Source organism: Carettochelys insculpta, chromosome 1 (genome assembly GCF_033958435.1).
Source record: "Carettochelys insculpta isolate YL-2023 chromosome 1, ASM3395843v1, whole genome shotgun sequence".
NCBI lineage: Eukaryota > Metazoa > Chordata > Testudines > Carettochelyidae > Carettochelys > Carettochelys insculpta.
In genome coordinates this window covers 315,398,190-315,418,111 of record NC_134137.1, presented here as the reverse complement: position 1 = coordinate 315,418,111, position 19,922 = coordinate 315,398,190, and the positions used below count along the sequence as shown (strand labels likewise).

General features: G+C 39.5%; 1 protein-coding gene across 3 annotated transcripts in view; it reads left to right on the top strand.

Annotated features, from left to right (window-relative positions):
* XPOT (exportin for tRNA) overlaps positions 1-19,922 on the top strand; it is a 63,292-nt gene that overhangs the window by 21,555 nt on the left and 21,815 nt on the right. For all 3 annotated transcript variants that reach the window (XM_075013682.1, XM_075013672.1, XM_075013690.1), the window contains 13 exons: positions 256-312; positions 2,195-2,264; positions 4,544-4,762; positions 5,267-5,451; positions 6,530-6,698; positions 9,303-9,539; positions 9,885-9,923; positions 10,861-10,923; positions 13,581-13,705; positions 17,087-17,231; positions 17,386-17,505; positions 17,684-17,778; positions 18,981-19,050. In XM_075013682.1, the coding sequence (XP_074869783.1) occupies positions 256-312; positions 2,195-2,264; positions 4,544-4,762; positions 5,267-5,451; positions 6,530-6,698; positions 9,303-9,539; positions 9,885-9,923; positions 10,861-10,923; positions 13,581-13,705; positions 17,087-17,231; positions 17,386-17,505; positions 17,684-17,778; positions 18,981-19,050 (1,594 nt within the window). The remainder of the gene's footprint in view (positions 1-255; positions 313-2,194; positions 2,265-4,543; positions 4,763-5,266; positions 5,452-6,529; positions 6,699-9,302; positions 9,540-9,884; positions 9,924-10,860; positions 10,924-13,580; positions 13,706-17,086; positions 17,232-17,385; positions 17,506-17,683; positions 17,779-18,980; positions 19,051-19,922) is intronic.

Here is a 19,922-nt window from a genome sequence, read left to right as displayed (position 1 = left end):
TAGCATAACAAATTAGTTATTAAAAAGGAAAAAAAATCAAAACAGGTTGTATATTTGTTAATGTGTGTTTGACTGTGCATGCTTTTCTGACTGGTCAAATACTCCTGAATTTTTTTTGCATCATTTTCTCTGTCAAAACTGTTCATCACAAGAATTGATAACTGATTGCATAGTTTAAGGATTGTGGTCTTCCTGGGGAAATGGGTTGCCTTGTTTCCATTGTGTTGATTGTACTTTTTTTTCTTCTGATTCCAGTGATGATCACATCAAGTTCTTCTGCTTTCAAGTTATAGAACATCAAATTAAATTCAAGTGAGATGTTTTTCTTCTAAGTTTCTTACAAATTGTTTTCCTACTTGCATTGAATGCAAATAAATTGTTTTATTGCTAATGTAAAAATATTTCTACTTTTTAAAATTAGACAGTGAAAACTTGGTTATTCACACTTAGCCCATTTTTGCTTAGCTAGTTTGACTTGTTACTGCAGTGTATATTAGTGCATTGAGAAGTCTTATTCTTGGCCTTATAAATTCTACTTTTGCCATTCATCTTACATAAATTAACTTCTACTCTACCTCTTAAGTGTGTTGTCTTTTTTAAATGATTTTTGTTGGAGATAGTATAGGTTTTGCTTATGTTACTTTTCAGAATGTAAAATTATTCTTAAATAGTGGGGAAATAGATTTTATTTATGAAGGTGCTTTGCTTCAAATTAAGGTGCTTGTGTGTGTGTGTGTGTGTGTGTGTGTGTAAAAAAAAAAAAAAAATTAAGGTTGCAAAGTGAAGCAATCAAGTTACAAATTGGCAGATTAATGGTTGCTTGTGCAATCTTAATTTGGCCCCAGTGGCTATGTCTACGCAGCAGCCTCTATCAATCCTGATATCCAGAACTCTCAAATAACCGGCATTTTAACCATAAGTAAATTTTAGTTACTTTTTCCATAAGTACAGTACAGTGAAAGTAAAAACAAATACATACAGCAAATACAGAATGGCTATGTCTGCACTAGAAGCATCTATCAACAGAAGTTACTGTCTACAGGGAAATCTCGAAAGAACATCATTCCACACGTTGCCACTACACACAACTTGCTCTGTCAACAGAGAACTGCCAGACTGCACTGGCCTCTTGAGAGAACAGTGGAATGGCAGCTCTGCAAACAGGGCTGCCTGGCAACCACAAGCCTTGTCCGTTGACAAAACTGTCTACAGGGGAACGCTGTTGACAGAGGCACTATGCCTGTTTGGAAGCAGAGAGAACACTGCCAGCAGAACAGCTGACTTCTGTGGACAGACTCTCAACAGAGCAATTTAGCTGTGTATATATTCTGGAGTTTTGTCAGTAGAACTTGCCCATGTAGATGCAACCCTATTCTTGCAAAAGGGAAAGAGGCTCGTGGGGGCGGAGCAGGGGTGTCATAACTATACGTCTCATTGCTTATTTGTCTTGCGAAAGTCTAAATTAAATTCCTCGCTGAAAAAACTGTACTGTCAGCCTAGCATGTCTTCGCTGCCAGCAGAACAGCTGACTTGTGTTGGACAAACTCTCAAGAGCAATTTAGCCATGTAGATGCATTGGAGTTTTGTCGAAAAAGCCATGTTCTGTTGACAGAACTTGTCTGTGTAGGCACATCCATTATGTATATGCATTGTGATAAAAGCTTTAATTATATGATCATATTATTTTTTCTACTGGATTAACTGATGTAAATGCAATATTATAATAACCGCTCATAATTAAGTAATCCCAATTAAGACAATATTATGTATGTAGCAATTTAATTGCATTTTTAATCTTATTTACATATATTAATCCCAGTCAGAACGGACAATCCCTTTTTTTAAGCATGTCTCAAAGGTGATATTAGAAGACTGGAAGGAAGTGTCATAGTGTAGTGTAGGAGGAAAAACAACTTGACACAATCAAGTAAAATTGCTCCATTTCATGCAGATTAGCTTTCACTAAATAGGTCACTAAAAATATTTAAAGCTTTTTCTTAGAACTCAGATATGCAAGGAGTTAAGATAAGTCCTTCTGCAAAAAGATTTTTTTGTAGATTGCACAAAACAGTTTGCATAAGAAGGCAGTACAGAGAACTAATTAGTTTAGAGTTTGACTTTTTTTAGTCTTTAGAGCTAGAAGTAAGGAAGCCTTCTGACATAGGACCGTTTTAATCTGAATTATTTGTTTCAGGTATTCTGAACTTACTGAAGTCCAACAGCAGCTAATCAGAGAAACACTCATAACATGGCTACAAGCTCAGGTAAATTTCTATTTTGCAACAATTGAATTAACAAGTTTTTCTTTTACAAAAATAGTTGACAGTAAGGTTATACCGGGGTATTATCTAATACCAGATTAACAGTAGGAAGCCAGGTTTAAAGCTTACTACTTTTGTGCCCCTGAAAAAGATGAGCTACCTGATGAAAAAATTTATTCAGAGACGATTAACATTATCTTCAAGTTTTTTGTATTTTTTTCTGAAACTTGTGCTGAAAACAAGTTTGTAATTAAACATGCGTAAAATAATGTTTTAAATTCTTAGCTCTGTTTTCTTCTTACCATCCTGTACCTCTGTGAAGGACTCAATTGGGCCAACTCTTTTGGAACATAAAAGGTTTCCCTTTTAAGTGCGTAACTTAACTTAGCCTCTTCTCTCATTGCCTGAAGTGGGAGCACCCTTATTCTGTCCATCAGCCCTAATTCCTGGCTACTGAGAGGGTGAGGGAGTCGTGGACAGAAAAGATTTAAGTACACCTGTTTTGATAATGCTTGTTATGTCTCTGGTATATTGAGTATTGTCCAGTATAGCTATAAATGTCGAGCAATAAGGCTGTCAGAATTTTTCTATTTTACTAAAGCAGAGTATCCTTGGATCACTTCCAAGATGACTTTTTTTGAATGTTCCCTTGACTGTACTGCCAGTTATGTCCCTTTGGTTCCTCACTAAATTTCTCTCCCTTCTTGATCTACAGACTATTGTAAACTCTTAGCCAATGATGCATAATATAAATACCTACCTAGAATCCATCTTAGTCATAATTTAGCCAAACTCTAAATACATTTTAATTCTTAATTGAATCTTTCCACTTTTGTTTGTCTTTGCTAAACTCCTGAAAAAAGCTGCAGTTGCATCGTGATGTATTATACTCTTGTCATTTATTAGAGATTGAAGTTAGACTAATGGGGTAAATGGCAGGATCCCTCTTCTTTCCTCTTTCGAAGAGAGATTCTACCTTTCTGATTCCACCTCTCTCTCCATAGTAGAGCAGGTATGGGGCACATTTCTACCTTATAGCAGTTGATAAACATTTACTAATTTATTTTGCTAATCTCCTGTGCTCTCTAAAATTAGTTATATCAAGTGAAAGGCTGGCCAGTACTTGTTTGAAGTCTGCTAATTTGGGCCGGTATACGTGGTTATTAGTTTCCATTTTCAGAAGGTTGCTAGAGGAGCAGTAAGGAAAGTTTGTGGGTTTTTTTTGGTGTGTGTGGTGTGTGTTTTTTTTTTTTTTGTTGGAAATTTTTGGCCGTGCAGTTTGCTGGGACTCATCAACCTGTAGGAGGACCAAAGGAAGGGATGTGAAGGGGGATGGGATGCTGTGGGGCTCCAGAGGGTTCCCTGAAGGTGGAAGGGTGCTCAGGGGAAGGATGCCAGGAGCATATGTGGGGGCTCAAGGGATGCCCTAAATGGCAAGTGGTGCTGGGGGAGATGTCTCAAAGGGAGGAGCCCAGGGGCTCAGCTGCATCACCACCTCCACCTTGTAGGCGTAGACCTTACTGTTCTGTTGTCCACGGAACTTGGTGCTGCTGTAGAGCAGGGAGGTGGTGACCCCAAGCTGCACCATGTTGATAAGCAGCAGTGGCACCAGGCTGAAGGCAGTCCTGCACGCCCTCAGGCAACAGCATTTGCTCCACAGTGGCATCTTGGGGGAGGCTCCCCGCGGCCAGTGTGTTATGGGCTGTGGGGACCAATGCAGTCACCTTACCAAGCCAGGAGCTTGTCCCCTACTTCGTGTACCCCTGGGCTATCTGCATAGGGGTTTAGTGAAGGGAGATGAGGGGAAAAAATATAGTAGTGGAAGGGGGAATTGGGAACCTGACCAGTTAGTTCTCTGAATAAAGGAGAATTGAGAGCAGCTTCTCATCACCTTCGCAACCAGCAGCCAGTTGGGGTGACAACAGCACGACTTGAGCACCAATTGTGTTCTTTGTATTTGTAAAGCTCTCTTTTTCCAAATTACCAAGACAGCTGCCAAAAATTACATTATTTCCTTTTCACCACTGCATGGGACACCTTTGTCCATATCCTACAAGGCATTTACATTGTCTTTAAGCTGAATCTTTTTCAAAAACATTGTTTAAAATATGAGACTTAGGGGGAAAAAAGTTGTTTTTGCAAGTTTGTATTTCACATAACCTGTGTGACCGTGAAATAGAAGATGGTGTTTGCATGGATGACTAAGTACAGGGACAACCAAATTAGCCAATTATTCTCCAACATGTAAAAGGAGTATGAAGAAAATATTTTGTTTCTCCCAGATGCTGAATCCCCAACCAGAGAAGACCTTTATTCGGAACAAAGCAGCACAAGTCTTTGCATTGCTGTTTGTCACTGAATATCTCACAAAATGGCCCAAGTTTTTTTTTGATATTCTGTCAGTAGTAGACCTTAACCCTCAAGGAGTAGATCTGTACCTCAGAATTCTTATGGCTGTTGATGCTGAGCTGGTGGACCGGGATGTAGTTCATACATCAGAGGCAAGTTGTGTTTTTATATTGTTATATTAATATTTATTTGGCGGTTAAGGGCTATTCATGTTATTTGCAGAGCAAAAAAATTGTATTCTTAATCAGGAAGATTCTTCTTTAAAAAAATTACGCAGTAGTTTATATTCAGCAGTTTGTGGGAAGAGGTCCGGGGGTTGGAAGTCTTTCTACTTTCCTTTTTTGCATTTGTGAGTGTCTTTTTAGAACAGCAAACTGTTGACTGGAAATTGTTTGAATTACTGCATGGAGGAAAGGGGGAAGGAAAGAGAGCATACCATATTGATTTTGCCAAGCAGAGGAAAAGTTGGTGCAGTTTTGGGGCTACTTAATCTGAGTAAGCTTCTAAAGTTGATAACCACTGGGAAATAAAATAAGGAAATTAAAAATGCGGATTATGAGTATTTAAAATGTTCCAAGTGTTTACATTTGATAGTGAATATGCAAAATCAAGTAATCTGTTAAAAAAAAAATCATGTGCTCTTCCTGTGTTTTTAGGAAGCTCGTAGAAACACCTTATTAAAAGACACAATGAGGGAACAATGTATTCCAAACTTGGTGGAATCATGGTACCAAATCTTACAAAATTATCAGTATACAAATGCAGAATTGACATGCCAGTGCCTTGAAGTAGTTGGAGCTTATGTCTCCTGGATAGATTTGAGTTTGATAGCGAATGAAAGGTAAGATTCCTTTTTCCTTAGGTATCGCTGCCTTACTAATAGTATTTTTGTAAGCACTCCTGGTAGCAACGTGATTCTGAGAATAGCTGATCTAAAAATAGATCTAGAAATACAGAAAAAAGTGCCACCTAAACTTCCTGTTCCAAGTAACTTGCTGATTGTTTGTTTGTTTGAAAGCAGTGGACAGAGATTAGAGTACTGCAAGCCATAGTATTAGACGGGTCTACAGATTGCATGGGTTATTTTCTAGATCTACAAACCACATGCATTACGTAGACTTTTAAATTAATTAAAAGTGAAACCACATTTTAAGTGAAGAAAAAAATCCAGGTATGATTTTTTGCTTGTGCATCAAGTGATGTCTATATGGGAAGTCCCTTGCATGTGAACAGGTTTTCTACGCAAAGGTTGTAGTTATAAGCAGATTGTTTGGCAGTCAGAATACATTTCCGTGGAAACAATATTATAAATGACGACTAGGTTCCTAGACTAGCCCACAAAATCCTATTTAATGTACGGCTGTGTCTACACTACCACCTTCCTTTGAAGGAAGGATGGTAATTAGGCCATTGGGAATTTACTAATGAAGTGCTGCTATGCATAGGCAGCACTTCATTTAGCAAATTCCCCCCTGCTGCAACTGCGAAGTTTTAAACTTTGAAGTACTGGCACACGTCTAGCCATGGTGCACCTGCTGGTACTTCAAAGTGCTGTGGCAACTTCGAAGTCCCCTTACTCCTCAAAATTTTGAACCGGAATAGAAAGAGATGGGTGCACATTATGACCCAGTAGTGCCTCAAATTTTCAGATGCCCTACATAGCTGCTTATTCTGTGTAGGGATAAGGATGGCCCTGGAGGCAAGCAGTGCAAGTACTGGCCAGAGGACCCCAGAGGAGCAGATGGCACTGGAGAGAACCAGGGCTTTGAAAGGGAAACGGTGTGTTTTTAATCCAGCCACTGGCTCCACAAACACCCCCTGATCCTATAGTTTATGTTTTGCGGATGTTCGTTAGTTGGATGCTTCTAACTTTGTAGCTCAGGGAGTATCTGTATATTAACTTGTTTTCACCTTTTCAGGTTTATAAATATGCTGCTAGGTCACATGTCCATAGAAGTTCTTCGGGAGGAAGCATGTGACTGTTTGTTTGAAATTGTAAATAAGGGAATGGACCCAATTGATAAAACAAAACTGGTAGAGTCTTTGTGTCAAGTGTTACAGTCTGCCGGTCTCTTCAGTATTGATCAGGTTAGTAAACTGATACTTTGGAAATGAGGAACTCACACAAATTTTACCTGAACCAAAAAGCAGCAAAGTAGCACTTCAGAGGCTAACAAAATAATTTATTAGGTGAGCTTTTGTGGGACGGACTCACTTCTTCAGACCATAGCCATACCAGAACAGACTCAATATTTAAGGCATAGAGAACCAAAAATAGTAATCCAAGGTTGACCAATCAGGAAAGAAAATTATCAAGGTGAGCAAATCAGAGAGTAGAGAGGCAGAGCTTGGGGAGGAGCCAAGAATTAGATTAAGCCAAGTATGCAAAAGAGCCCCTATAATGACCCAGAAGATTCGCATCCCGGTTCAAACCATGTGTTAGTGTAGAAACAGAGAGGGAACCGTGCTAGCCTATACACCATCAAAACAAAAAGCAGTCAAGTAGCACTTTAAAGACTCGCAAAATAATTTATTAGGTGAGCTTTCATGGGACAGACCCACTTCTTCAGACCATAGCCAGACCAGAACAGACTCAATATTCAAGGCATAGAGAACCAAAACGGTAATTAAGGAGGACAAATCAGAAAAAAAAAATCAAGGTGAGCAAATCGGAGAGTAGAGGGATGAGGCAGGAAGGTCAAGAATTAGATTAAGCCAAGTTTGCAGATGAGCCCCTGTAGCGACTCAGAAAATTCACATCCCAGTTCAAACCACGTGTTAATGTGCCGAATTTGCATATAAAAGCCAGCTCAGCCGCTTCTCTTTGAAGAGCGGTGTGAAAGTTTTCCCCCCCCCCACCCAAGTAACACATGTACCTTTAGGTCATTAATAGAATGCCCCATTCCATTAAAATGTTGACTAACTGGTTTGTGGATCTGGAGTGTTTTGATGTCTGTTTTGTGCCCATTAACCCTTTGTCTAAGGGAGTTAGAGGTCTGTCCAATATACAAAGCATCTGGGCATTGCTGGCACATGATGGCATATATGATGTTAGTAGAGGAGCATGAGAAGGTGCCCATGATTCTGTGAGTAACCTGGTTAGGTCCAGTGATGGTATTTCGAGAGAAGATATGTGGACAAAGCTGGCAGCGGGCTTTGTTGCAAGGAAAGGTTCCAGGACTGGTATTCCTGGGGTACAGACTGTGGCTGTTTGTGAGGATCCTCATAAGGTTGGGAGGTTGTCTGTTGGAAAGAACAGGCCTGTCACCTGCAGCCCCCAACTCAAACCACTGCAACAAATTATTAAAGACCTACAACCCATCCTTAATCAGGATGCCACGCTCCAGAAGGCCCTGGGTGACAGGCCTGTTCTTTCCTACAGACAACCTCCTAACCTTTAAAGTGCTACTTGACTGCTTGTTGTTTTCCTGTGTTAGTGTGTCAAATTTGAATGTAAAAGAGAGTTCAGCAGCCTCTCTTTCCAAAGTAGTGTGAAAATTCCTCTTCAGTAAGGTGGAAACTCTTAAGTCATTAACAGAATGGCCTACTCCATTAAAATGGAGGCTGCTGAACTCTCTGTCTTATATTCAAGTTCAACACATTAACATGTGGTTTCAACTGGGATGCGAATTTTCTGGGTTGTTGTAGGGGCTCTTTTGCATACTTGGCTTAATCTAATTCTTGACTCCCATCTACTCTCTGATTTGCTCACCTTGATAATTTTTTTCTGATTTGTCAACCTTGATTACTATTTTTGGTTCTCTGTGCCTTAAATATTGAGTCTGTTCTGGTATGGCTGTGGTCTGAAGAAGTGGGTCTGTCCCATGAAAGTTCACCTAATAAATTATTTTGTTAGTCTTTTAAAGTGCTACTTTACTGCTTTTTATTTTGATAATGTATAAAGACTAGCATGGCTTTCTCTCTGTTACTAATCAAATTTTACCTGAGATGAGATCTAATTGTCTGAGGATGGGAGTGGGAATTGCCTGTCGAAATCAAAGCCTCTTTGACTGTGTGAGGCTTCTTGGCCTGTGTGATGTGATAACCTCATTTTTAGTGATGCCTTTTTGAGGATCTCTGTTATTCTACCATGCTCCAGTCTGAATAGTTCTATAAATATGTAAAAATCTTCATACCTGTATTGCAGAGTTAAAATATATTCCTTTATGAGAACTCAGCTTGTTTTGATTCTGCAATACAGAAACACATCTGCTGTGTTTATCTTCAGAAAAGGTAGTTCTGTGTTTTTAGAATGCCTGCTGGCTATTTATTACTTTTCCCATGGACCTTTTCCCATAGAAAGTGCTTGGGCTTGTGCACTTAATTATGCTGATTTTTAGGGGAATGTATGTATAAATAACATCACTTTTTTTCATTTTGAGGTAGAAAGAACAGGGTTACTATATCTAATCCAGGAGAGAGAACTAATTGTTATAATAAGGTGACACTCAGGTTTCATGAGTGCATTTTTTTTGCGTTGCTTTTATCTTTTGTTTCCCCATTCCACCAGGAGAAGAACAAATTAGGCCACTGCTGTGCCAATTAGAAGATACCTTCTGCTTCCTCTCATAGCATTATGTACCTATTAGATACAATGCTTAGCACTGCCCATGAATCAGTACCATTTTGGGGAGTTGGAGCTTTGCATATGTGCTACTGTTTCTAATCAGATTATTCCTGTTCTTCCTACAGGAAGATGATGTGGATTTTCTAGCCAGATTTTCTAAGCTAGTCAATGGAATGGGGCAAGCATTGATAACTAGCTGGACTAAACTGGTAAAGAGTGGGGATATGAAGAGTGCTCAAGACACCTTGCAAGGTATTGAAGCGAAAGTGGCCCTAATGTTGCAGCTGCTAATTCATGAAGATGATGATATTTCATCCAATATTATTGGGTTTTGTTACGATTACCTTCACATCTTGAAGCAGGTAATTTAAAAATGTTTGAAATTCAGTGTTGCACCCTATGGCAACTTTTCTTCTTAACTACTTAGAAACAGTTACTTGGCATGTTAGGTTTCTTAAGGAGTATTTTTTATAAAACTGTTTCCTAATTTGATGTTTTACACATAGTAGTTATGGTTTGTTGGTTTGTGGACATACTGCTTTATGTATAGTTGTTTTGGAGAAATGAGATTGGATGAAATCTTAGTTTGCTGATAAATATGCTTGCAAGTAGTATCAGTGTTTATAAAGAAAAACATAGCTATAGCTGTAGATATTAGACAGTGTAAAATCACTTGATGAAAAATAACCTGAAATGTCTCATTACAGCTCTCTGTGCTCTCAGACCAGCAAAAGGCTAATGTGGAGGTAAGACTGGAGTTACTTCTTAGTAGTAGAGCTCTAATTTGACAAGTATCATTTTGTTGTGGTCTCTGAAACTCTTCAGAAATATGAACATTGCCCATTTTAGTTAAGTTTTTCTTCTTTGCATGTTATTCTCAAAACATGCATCAATAAAACTGACTTCACGTTGTCCCTAATGTGAGTTACCCTTCATTAACCACACTACAAATAAAATGTTAGATTTCCAATCTATTTTATATTGTGCATATAAAGATAGAAGTTGTCTTAGTGTAGATTTCCTAGTTTTTTTCCAATCATTTCAAGTAACTCATGCCCATTCTTTTTATAATTCTGGGATTTGTGTCCCCATTAAATGCAATCTGTTAGTGATGACATTTTGTATCCATAAACAAGAGGAGATGTTTTCTAAACTGAACTAGTTTTGTTTTGTTTTTTAAAGGACTTAGAATACCTCAAGTAAACACGTTCCCAAAAAATGGGGAGAGGGGGTGAAAAACCCAGGGAGGTTCTTGTTTAAAAATGTTCCCCTCTAAACATTTGTCATCATGGAAGATATATTGGACCTCTGTGTGGTAGAAATTTAAACTTTGGTGTTTAAATCATATGGGTTATATGTGGGAACTAGGAAGCTGCACCATAATACTGGAAATGAGGACGGCTAGTTTTATTAAGCCAGGCTTTTAAAAACTGGATTATGTCTAAATATTTGATCACTTACTATGTTTGCTTCACAAAAACCTCTGACATTTGTTTCCATTAAGTCTCTTGGAGAAAACTACCTCAAGTGTGGATTAATTTTTAATCATATAAACTTTTGAAATATTTCACAGATTGCTTTACAGCAAAGTGTGTTGCTAGGATTTTAATGTAGTTGTCAGTTATTTTGTATCACTTGGAGAACTGCAGTAAGCTAGTTTTTAACAGCTTTTCTTTACTATAGGCAATTATGTTGGCTGTTATGAAAAAGTTGACCTATGATGAAGAATATAATTTTGAACATGAGGTAAGATGTCATATTTAGGGAAACCTGATTTTTCTTTTTATTTAAAGCAACAGAATCTCTGTTTAAATAACAGGCTGTTGGGTTTAAATGAGGAATCTTAAGATTTATTTAGATAACTTTGTCTAAAATTTGTGATTACCAGTCAGTATTTTTAAATCTAGAATAAGATTTGAAGCCTAGTCTTTAAGTGCAAGCATTTCTTTTAACAATACCCTTTGGAGCCACATAAGTATCGAAAGGGGACACTCCTCAGAATAGGTGTGGGCTTTTTTTTGTTTTTGTTTTTTGTTTTGTTTTTTTGGGGCGGGGGCAGGGGAAGTTACAGCTACTGACAAGATTGATTGATTGATTGATTGATTTACGAATAATCTGTCTGATCTGAACTATGATTCAAAGTAGCGCATTGAACTGAGCTCAAACTGACTCTCTCATACTATTCCTTGTGGCACCATACTCTAGATGATGGGTAGCCAAATGAGTGGTTATAATTAGCACTGAATTTCCAAGGACAGGACAAAGAAAACAAATTATGTAATTTTTAGATAGGCATACTGTTTTGGTACAGGTCAAAAAAAAATCTCAAATTGTTTACTATTAACTTGCATTGCTACAAGGGAAATACATTTGGATTCAACCCAAACTTGTAGCAAGAAACCAAATGATAGTGCAAAAGGATCTCAAGCCCATATGTGGATTTTTTTTTTTTTTTCAGGTATTGAAATAATTCTAACTAGCAGCTGCTCTTTCAGTGTGCATATAATTACATTGCTAATTTCTTGATCAGCTAACTAACCTGCAGAGTTAAACAATTGGTTTAATCTATGTCTGGAAGTCAAGACAGCAATTTAAGATTGTGTGCTGAAGGGGGAAAATATTTTTGGTGGAATCAGACTAGTGATTTCTGCAGTGGAATTATGTGGAAGTAACTCTTGGTTTCATCTGGAGGGCGGGAAATTGGAGGTTCAATTTCTGTATTATTTAGGTAGTTTGGCTAAAGGAGGAAGGTGGTTTTGAGGGTGTTGTACTTTTAGTAGATAGGGAATGGAAAGCTGATGAGGGGGAAAAAATCACAGGTCTAGAAGAGACTTGAGAATACATTCTCTGTGTGCTGTGATACAGTAGAACCCCAACTTATGTGGGGGTTGCATTCTCACAACCTCCACGTAAGTCAAATTTCCTGTGCAATGCAGGAGAGCCAGGAAACTGGCAAGGCCACCAGCCCTAGTAAGTTTCCTGGTTCCAGCAAGTGGAGGGGAGCTGGGGACCAGGTCGCTGTTTCCTGGCTCACACCAGCAGAGGGGATCCAGGAGTCAGGCTACTGCCTGGTTCCCAGCTCCCCACCACTCTGGGAGCCAGGTGTGGCTTCTCCCCAGCTTCGCCCAGCTGGGGGAAGCCAAGGGACAAAAAGTTTCAGTGGCACGGCTGTGTGCCTGTCCGGCTTCCCCAACCAGTGGGCAGGCAACTGCAGAGTGGCTTTGAGATGTGCTTAATTTACATTAATACAAGTTAAGCTCAACTCCAAAGTCACATTTTGGGGGTTTACTGTATCTAGACCATTCCTGATGTGCTTTAATCTCTCATACTCTTAAACTTACAAGCCTGAGGATCCCACATCCCCCTCCCCACCTCCCCCCAGGCAACCTGTTCCAATGCTAACAATCCTTATAGTTAGTCTTTCTAATATCAAACCTAAATCTCTTCTTCACTGGACATCTTAAGTCTATCTTACTTCAGTGCATGTGGGAAAACTATTGGTCACTGTTCCATTTAAAATGTCTCTTAATGTAGTTGAAGAATGTCTCCTCTCATTTTCCACCCCCCCTGCCCTTGGGGCTAACTATGCCAGTTCTTTTAACCTTTTGTCCTAGGTCAGACTTCTAAAATCTTTTATCACATTTGTTACTCTCCTGGACTCTGCAATTTGTCCATCAAGTTTGAGCACTACTCTTTAATATATGAAGTTCTCTAGCGGAGATTTCGCCAGTCTGCAGTTGAATGGAAAAAGTGGTCTAGTCATCTTCCAGCGCCTCCATTTCTCAAATGCTACTGTGCATGAAATATAGAACTAAAGGGTTGGAAGAGACCTTCAGGAAGTCAAGTCCAATACCCTGCTCAAAGCAGGACCAGTCCCTATTAAATCATCCCAGTCAGTTTTGTCAAGCCAGGACTTAAAAACCTCTAGGGACAAAGATTCCACCACCTCTCTAGGTAACCTGGTCCAGTATAAGTGCCTACCCGAGAGCTGGCTTTGCCTACTTGCAGCAGTTACCACATCAGCACTTGATCTACAACTTAATTTGAAATTTGAGAGAACTTGTCTTCTTGGATGGGACAAGTGGGTAGAAGGAGAGTAGGCTAAAGGCTCTTTTCTCCCCCCCCCTTGTCTTGGCTATTTAGGTGTGTTTTTTTTCTTCTTTTTTTGAGACCATGAACTATTTTACTCTATCCTGTGCCCTGTTCAGTTGGGACCTCTAGGTATCGGTGTAATACAGAAAATAACAAAGGGCATATCATTAAGACACAAGCAAATAATGACCGTTGCATATCTACCCTATTTTTTCATAATGTGTTTTGTATCACAACGGTTATCTAAAGATATAATTTTCATATGTTTGTCCAACATATACCTGTTGGTTACTTAAATTCATGTGTTGCAGGGTGAAGACGAAGCAATGTTTGTGGAATACAGGAAACAGTTGAAACTGTTGTTGGACAGATTAGCTCAGGTTTCACCAGAGTTGCTGTTGGCTTCAGTCCGCAGAGTTTTTAACACTACGTTGCAGTAAGTTGTGTTTCTTCTAGCTGGCTTTAAGAAGGATTGCTCTTTCAGGTTTGTGCTGAGTGCAGGCTTGCTGCCTTGATGCAACTACACATGAGACGCTTCTCAGGGGGCCCTCAAAAAGCACTCAGGTTAACCAATCTGTACTGTAGGGTCAGTTCCACTTTGCTGTGTCTTCAGTAAAATAATCCTGAATTTTGTTTTAGGCTCAGATTTCTAGAAGAACTCTTGATCTTGTTTATAATATTAAATGAAGGTTGAGACTCCAAAATAGATCTCAGTTCGTTATCACCATTCTCCCACTTTATCTAACAGCTGCGTAATTTTGTCCGTAGCTTTTCATGGTGTAGATACACATCCTTCTGCCTAAAATTTAAGGGAGTGAGAAGTTGAGAGACAGGTGCCACTGAAAGGAGGAGTTGCATCAAATATTGCTACTATTAAGACACAGTAGGAGTAGATAACATAGGGGGAGAACAACAATTGTTCCCTTAAAATTCAAGCAAATTACACTCTGACCTGACCTGACCTGTCTTCCTCCTTAATTCCAAAGAGCAGTTAGACACGTACAATACTTGTATTGAATGATCCTCCATGGCTTCAATCTATCATGAAAGTGCAGTTTACAAATACAGATTCTTGTTCCATAACTGCAGTCAGAAACAAAACAGGGTAAAACTTTAGCGCCTACAAGTTCATTCAATCCTACTTCTCAGTCAGCAGGTCACTAAAACAAACAGGCTTTTTTACATTTATAGGAGATAATGCTGACTGTGTCTTTTATACCATTTCACCTGATAGCAAGAATATGCATTTGTAGTAGGGATGTAAAATCATCTTTAGTTAACCAGCTGAAAGTTCAGTTTAATCAGGTCACTGATAAAGCCAGCAGAGGAAGCCAGGGGGACTGCTGCAGCCAAGCTGGAATGCCCCTGCCTGCAGCACTTCTGGGCTTGGCCTGCTATAGACAAGGGCTGTTACAGCTGAGCTGAAGAGCCCTGCCCACAGTGTGCCTTGGGCTACCATGGATAAGGGCTTTTCCGGCTGCGCTGGAGCACCCCCTGCCAATGACAGGCCCCATGGGACTGGAGCAGCCCCTTGCCCACAGTGGGTGAGAGGCTGCTCCAGCCCCCACCAGTTCCAATTAGGGTGAGACTTACCTGTTAACAGTTAACATTCCCTAATTTGCACGGTGCTTTTGAGGCTTCATTATGGTATTTACAGTCCAGATACGCTAAACATTCATGTGCCCCTTGATGATTTGCCCACCATTCCACAGGATATGTTCTCACACCAATGATGCTCTTTTTTTAATTTTTTTAAATGTTAAACTGTGAACTCTTCAGGAGAGAAGTACTTGTCTCTGGTTTTACCTGCATTCTACCATATATTTCATGTTTATAGTGGTCTTGGATGATGATGACCAGCATGTGTTCATTTTAAGAATACCTTCATCACAGGTTTGGCAAAACACAAATAACATACCATTGTGAGATTTCTAAAGAGAGCCACGGCGCTCAACATAAGGCTTAAGACTGTAAAGCTCCTTCCAGAATCTGTGAGGTCTGAGAAGTGGAGAATGTGCTTTCAAAAGTCTTAAAAGAGCAGTGCTCTGATAGTGAAATTATAGAACGCCAAATCACCAAAAAAGACAATAAGCTGTCTGCTGGTAGCCTCTCACTATGATGATGATGAACCCATGCATCAGCCCACAATGGTTTGGATAACTGTTGAGCATAATCAGTCATTCACAGAGTCTTCTAGAACGGTGGCTGAAGCACGAAAGGACATATGAATCTTCAGCATGGCTGGCATGTAAATATTTTGTGATATCAGCTAAGGAAATACCAAGGGAATGCTGCTTCTTACTTTCAGAGGACACTGTTGATGAGAAGCAGGCAACACTGTCTCCTGGAAATGTTACCCAGACTTGTTTGTCTGAATGGCTGAACAAGAGTAGGACTGAGTAGATTTTTAAGATGTAAAATTATACATGCTTTTATTTGTAAATAGCTACTTTTGTACATAATTCTGCATTTTTAAGTTCAAATTCCATGATAAAGTGATTGTATTACAGTACTTGTACAAGTGAATTGAAGAATACTGTTGTTTACAGTGCAAATGTTTATAATAGAAATAAAGTAGCACTGTATAGCTTGTGTCCTGTGTTGTATACTGATTTCAGTTACAGTAAACTCTTTCATATCCAGAAGCACTGGGACCAGGAGGTTGCCAGATATTCAAATGTCCTGGCGAATAGAGAGGTGTACCTAGCAAGGCATAACACTAAAGAAAACAAGATTAGATATTAAGAAACAAACTAAAGTATACAGAATGCTTTATTTACCAACAGTAGTATTGTACACTGTAAACTTGTAGCGTATTGGCTGTATCTATTTGTATTTACTTTCACTGTACTGGACTTATGGAGAACATAACTAAAATTTACTTACGGTTAAAATGCTGTTCATTCCAGAGTTCTGGATGATAGACTGCCAGATATGAAAGAGTTTACTGCATTTGAAACTGTATAAAAATATCAAAAAATTACTTCGAGTATTGTATTGTTTGACAGAGGGGTGGGGAATCTGTTTTTAGTCAGGCGCCACACAGGTGAGAAGTACAAAAAACCCAAAACCCTCACTGACGTGGTCCCCGACTGAAAAAAAAACAAACAAGATGCTTCCTTCATGCCCCTTGCACATCCGCTCCAGAGCTTGGGGGAACCAGGGCTCTACTAGATTTTGTGGGTCCCTTAGGCTCTGGGGGTTTCAGTGTGAGAGGGGGCTGCCAGGAAGTGGGCTTGGGGTGTGGGGTCTGGGTAGGAGGAAGGGTGCAGAAATGGGCTGGGGCTTGGGGAGTAAGGGAGGATGGTAGGGTGCAGGAGCGGGCTGGGGATGGGCAATCTGGGTAGGAGTTGAGGGAGGGATCTGGGCAATGGAGGGGATGCTTACCTGGTGCAGTGTCTCTCCCCCACATCTCCTACTCCCAGCTGTTCCCTTCTCCTCCAGCTGGTGGAACAGTGGACTCATGGAGGCACTGCCTGCCCCTGCCAGGCAGAGCCTGTGTACCATATTAGGCCCCAGCTTGCCTGACTCTCTTCACTCCATAGCAGGCCAGGTGCTGGGGAGAAGACTGCTGAGTCTTGGGAGCCAGATCCAGGCAAGCTGCAGGCTGGATGCAGACCATGGGCCAGGAGTTCCCTACCCCAGTTTAAAAACATGATTAACTGTAATTAATCATAATTAATGTTTTAAAAATGCATGATTAATTTTAAATTGCTTGAAAGCCTGACTACAAAAATATTCATAGCTTCAGTGTTACATGAAGTCCCAGGGAATAATGTGACCTTTACTGAGGCATAATTTTGTATCCCTTTAATAGGAACTGGCAGGCTACACGATTTATGGAAGTAGAAGTAGCAATAAGGCTCTTGTATATGTTGGCTGAGGCTCTCCCTGTATCTCATGGTGCTCATTTCTCTGGTGATGTTTCAAAAGCAAGTGCTTTGCAGGATATGATGCGAACTGTAAGTATTTTACATGGAAGAGTCACTTAAAACTGGGTAAAGAATGAACATTTTTTCTTTAACATGGAAGGTTTATGATTACAGTTTAGTGAGGAACTCATAATCATGCATTGTAAATGGTTAGTCCTAACTTCTTAATTCATCTTCTCTACAGCTGGTGACATCTGGTGTTAGTGCTTATCAACATACATCTGTGACACTGGAATTCTTTGAAACGGTTGTTAGATATGAAAAATTTTTCACAGTTGAACCTCAGCACATTCCAAATGTTTTGGTGAGTTTGATCATACAAAACTTCTTATCTTGTTTTCTCCAATTAGATAAAATAAATATTTGGAAGGTATTTTTGTGGTGTTTATATTCCGAAAAAGGTAAAGATGACTTGAAATTTTTATTTAAATTTTCTGCTAATGTACAATAAATTCAAGCTGAAATTTTTATTTTAATTGCAGATGGCATTCTTGGATCAGAGAGGTCTTCGCCATACTAATTCGAAAGTGCGAAGCAGAACAGCTTACCTCTTTTCCAGATTTGTTAAATCTCTTAAGTAAGTGGAAAGTTTATTCAAATGGTGTATCCAGTTTTTATGAAAGACTTCCAGCTCATGTGTAATGACTTCTTGAACACTCAATGGAAGAAGCAGGCATTGAAATGAGCAGGAATCAAGTGGTATACCATAAAAAACACATTTCTGGCAAAGTCATTGGTTTTATAAAATTCAGACAGTCCTGCAGAAATGTAGACTGGAGGGGAAAAAACAGATGTGAACTATTCCAATCCACCTCAGTTTGGTATTAACTCTGAACACTGGTGGTGGTATACCCACCAATACCTATTTTCACAGCTCATCATCTTAGTGGAACCAGTCAGCAACTGTGGGCAAACTGCAGATGGATTTGCAGTATTATCATTCCTCAGTGTGATAACCTGAAAACAAATTACACAATAGTGAAGAAATTTTGAATATATATTCTTTTTAACCTAGTAAGTAAATTTTGTTCTGTATGGAGGCTATTCAATAATTAACTCTGCAATCTGTGTGGCTTGATTAGTTATGGGAAATCACACTGGTCCTACTTCTTAAGCACAGATATTGCACCTAAATGCAGAAAAAACTATGGAACAGTAAATCAGATGTTGAAAGTGTTAAGTTTCAGTTAATGAAAACACTTAGATGAACCTGGGTCTACACTACGCACACATCAGTTTAATTACGTTGCTCAAGCACATGCAAAATGCACCTCTGAGCAATGCAGTCATACCAAAGTTACCCTTGGTGTAGACAGTGCTCTGTCAATAGGAGGCTTTCTCTTGTCAACCTTGCCCTTTTTTTCTTAATGAGCTGGAATACCTATGCCCACAGGAGAAGCCATCATTGTAGTACTTACTGAAGATGCTGCCTACAATATCTGCACTGCTGCAGCTCTGTACATTGAGTCTGAAATTAACAGGGCCTTTCCCTCTTGTCAGCTATTTTTCTGGCTCTCTGCAGACTCATGGAAACATCTTTGCATTCATTGCATTTGCATCTTTGAAATTTTCCTCAGTCATTAGCAGAGACTTCTCTAATATGAAAACTATTATACTGCTGTTGTGGTCTCCAGACTGAGGTGTCAGTTCACCACGCTGGTCCAACCCAAACTGTAGCCTCTCCAACTTAGAGCAGGATTCTCTCTTGCAGTAATGCTAAGATTTTTGCAAGTGGTGACATCTAGAAATATCTAATACTAGTTCAATATTTTACTTCAGTAAACAGATGAACCCCTTTATTGAAGATGTTCTGAATAGAATACAAGATCTGCTAGAACTTTCTCCACCTGTAAGTACTTTGTGAGATTTTATAGGCAATGAGTGTGGATTTATATTCTTCTGGGTACTTCAGTACTAAGATTCTAAATGGTAAGAACTTAGGCTGATTTCTAAACTTCTACACATGGTTAGTCCCACTGAATACCTGGATATCAGTGCGACTACTCATGTGATTAAAGTTAGGCACATGCCTTAAGCATCTTGTTGGTTAGGGTCGTAGGAATCATGCTCTTTAGAAATACATGTGTAGATGAAATTTCTACATGTTGTTTGTGGACCTCCTGGCAGTTTTAAAGAATCAACTCCTATTGATACTTTTCCAATAAGGGAGGAGGAGGGAGAAGAATTGTTCTTGGCCTCTGAGGATAGGACAAGAAGCCATGGGATTAAACAGAGCAAAGGAGGTTTAGGTTGGTGCAGGTCCTGCTGTGAAGACGGGGGCTGGACTTGAGACCTCTTGAGGTCCCTTCCAGTTCTAGTGTTGGATGATGCTGTAAAGTGTACCGATCTGTCACAAGCACCGGAGAGGAGACTGTCGTGGGCCTGAAGAGTTCAGGCCCGTTCTAACATGAAAAATGAACACGTGGAGGGAGGCCCCATTTCTTGGAGGTAAACAAATCATTAGGCTGGAAACAAAATATGCTATGTTCTATACTAAGTAAAATAAGTACATAGGTAAGTAGGCTAAAAAGGCAGAACGCCCAAACAAGCTACAAAAAAAAGGAGTCGTTTAACAATGGACAAAACATCTAGAGATGCAGTAACATAAGTTGAGCATGAACAGAATTTGCTGCATGGGAATTGGTTCGTGCAAAAACTGTGGTGTAATATCTGGATGGATGGATATGAAGAAAGAGGTTTTCTGTGTAACTTTGGATTTGT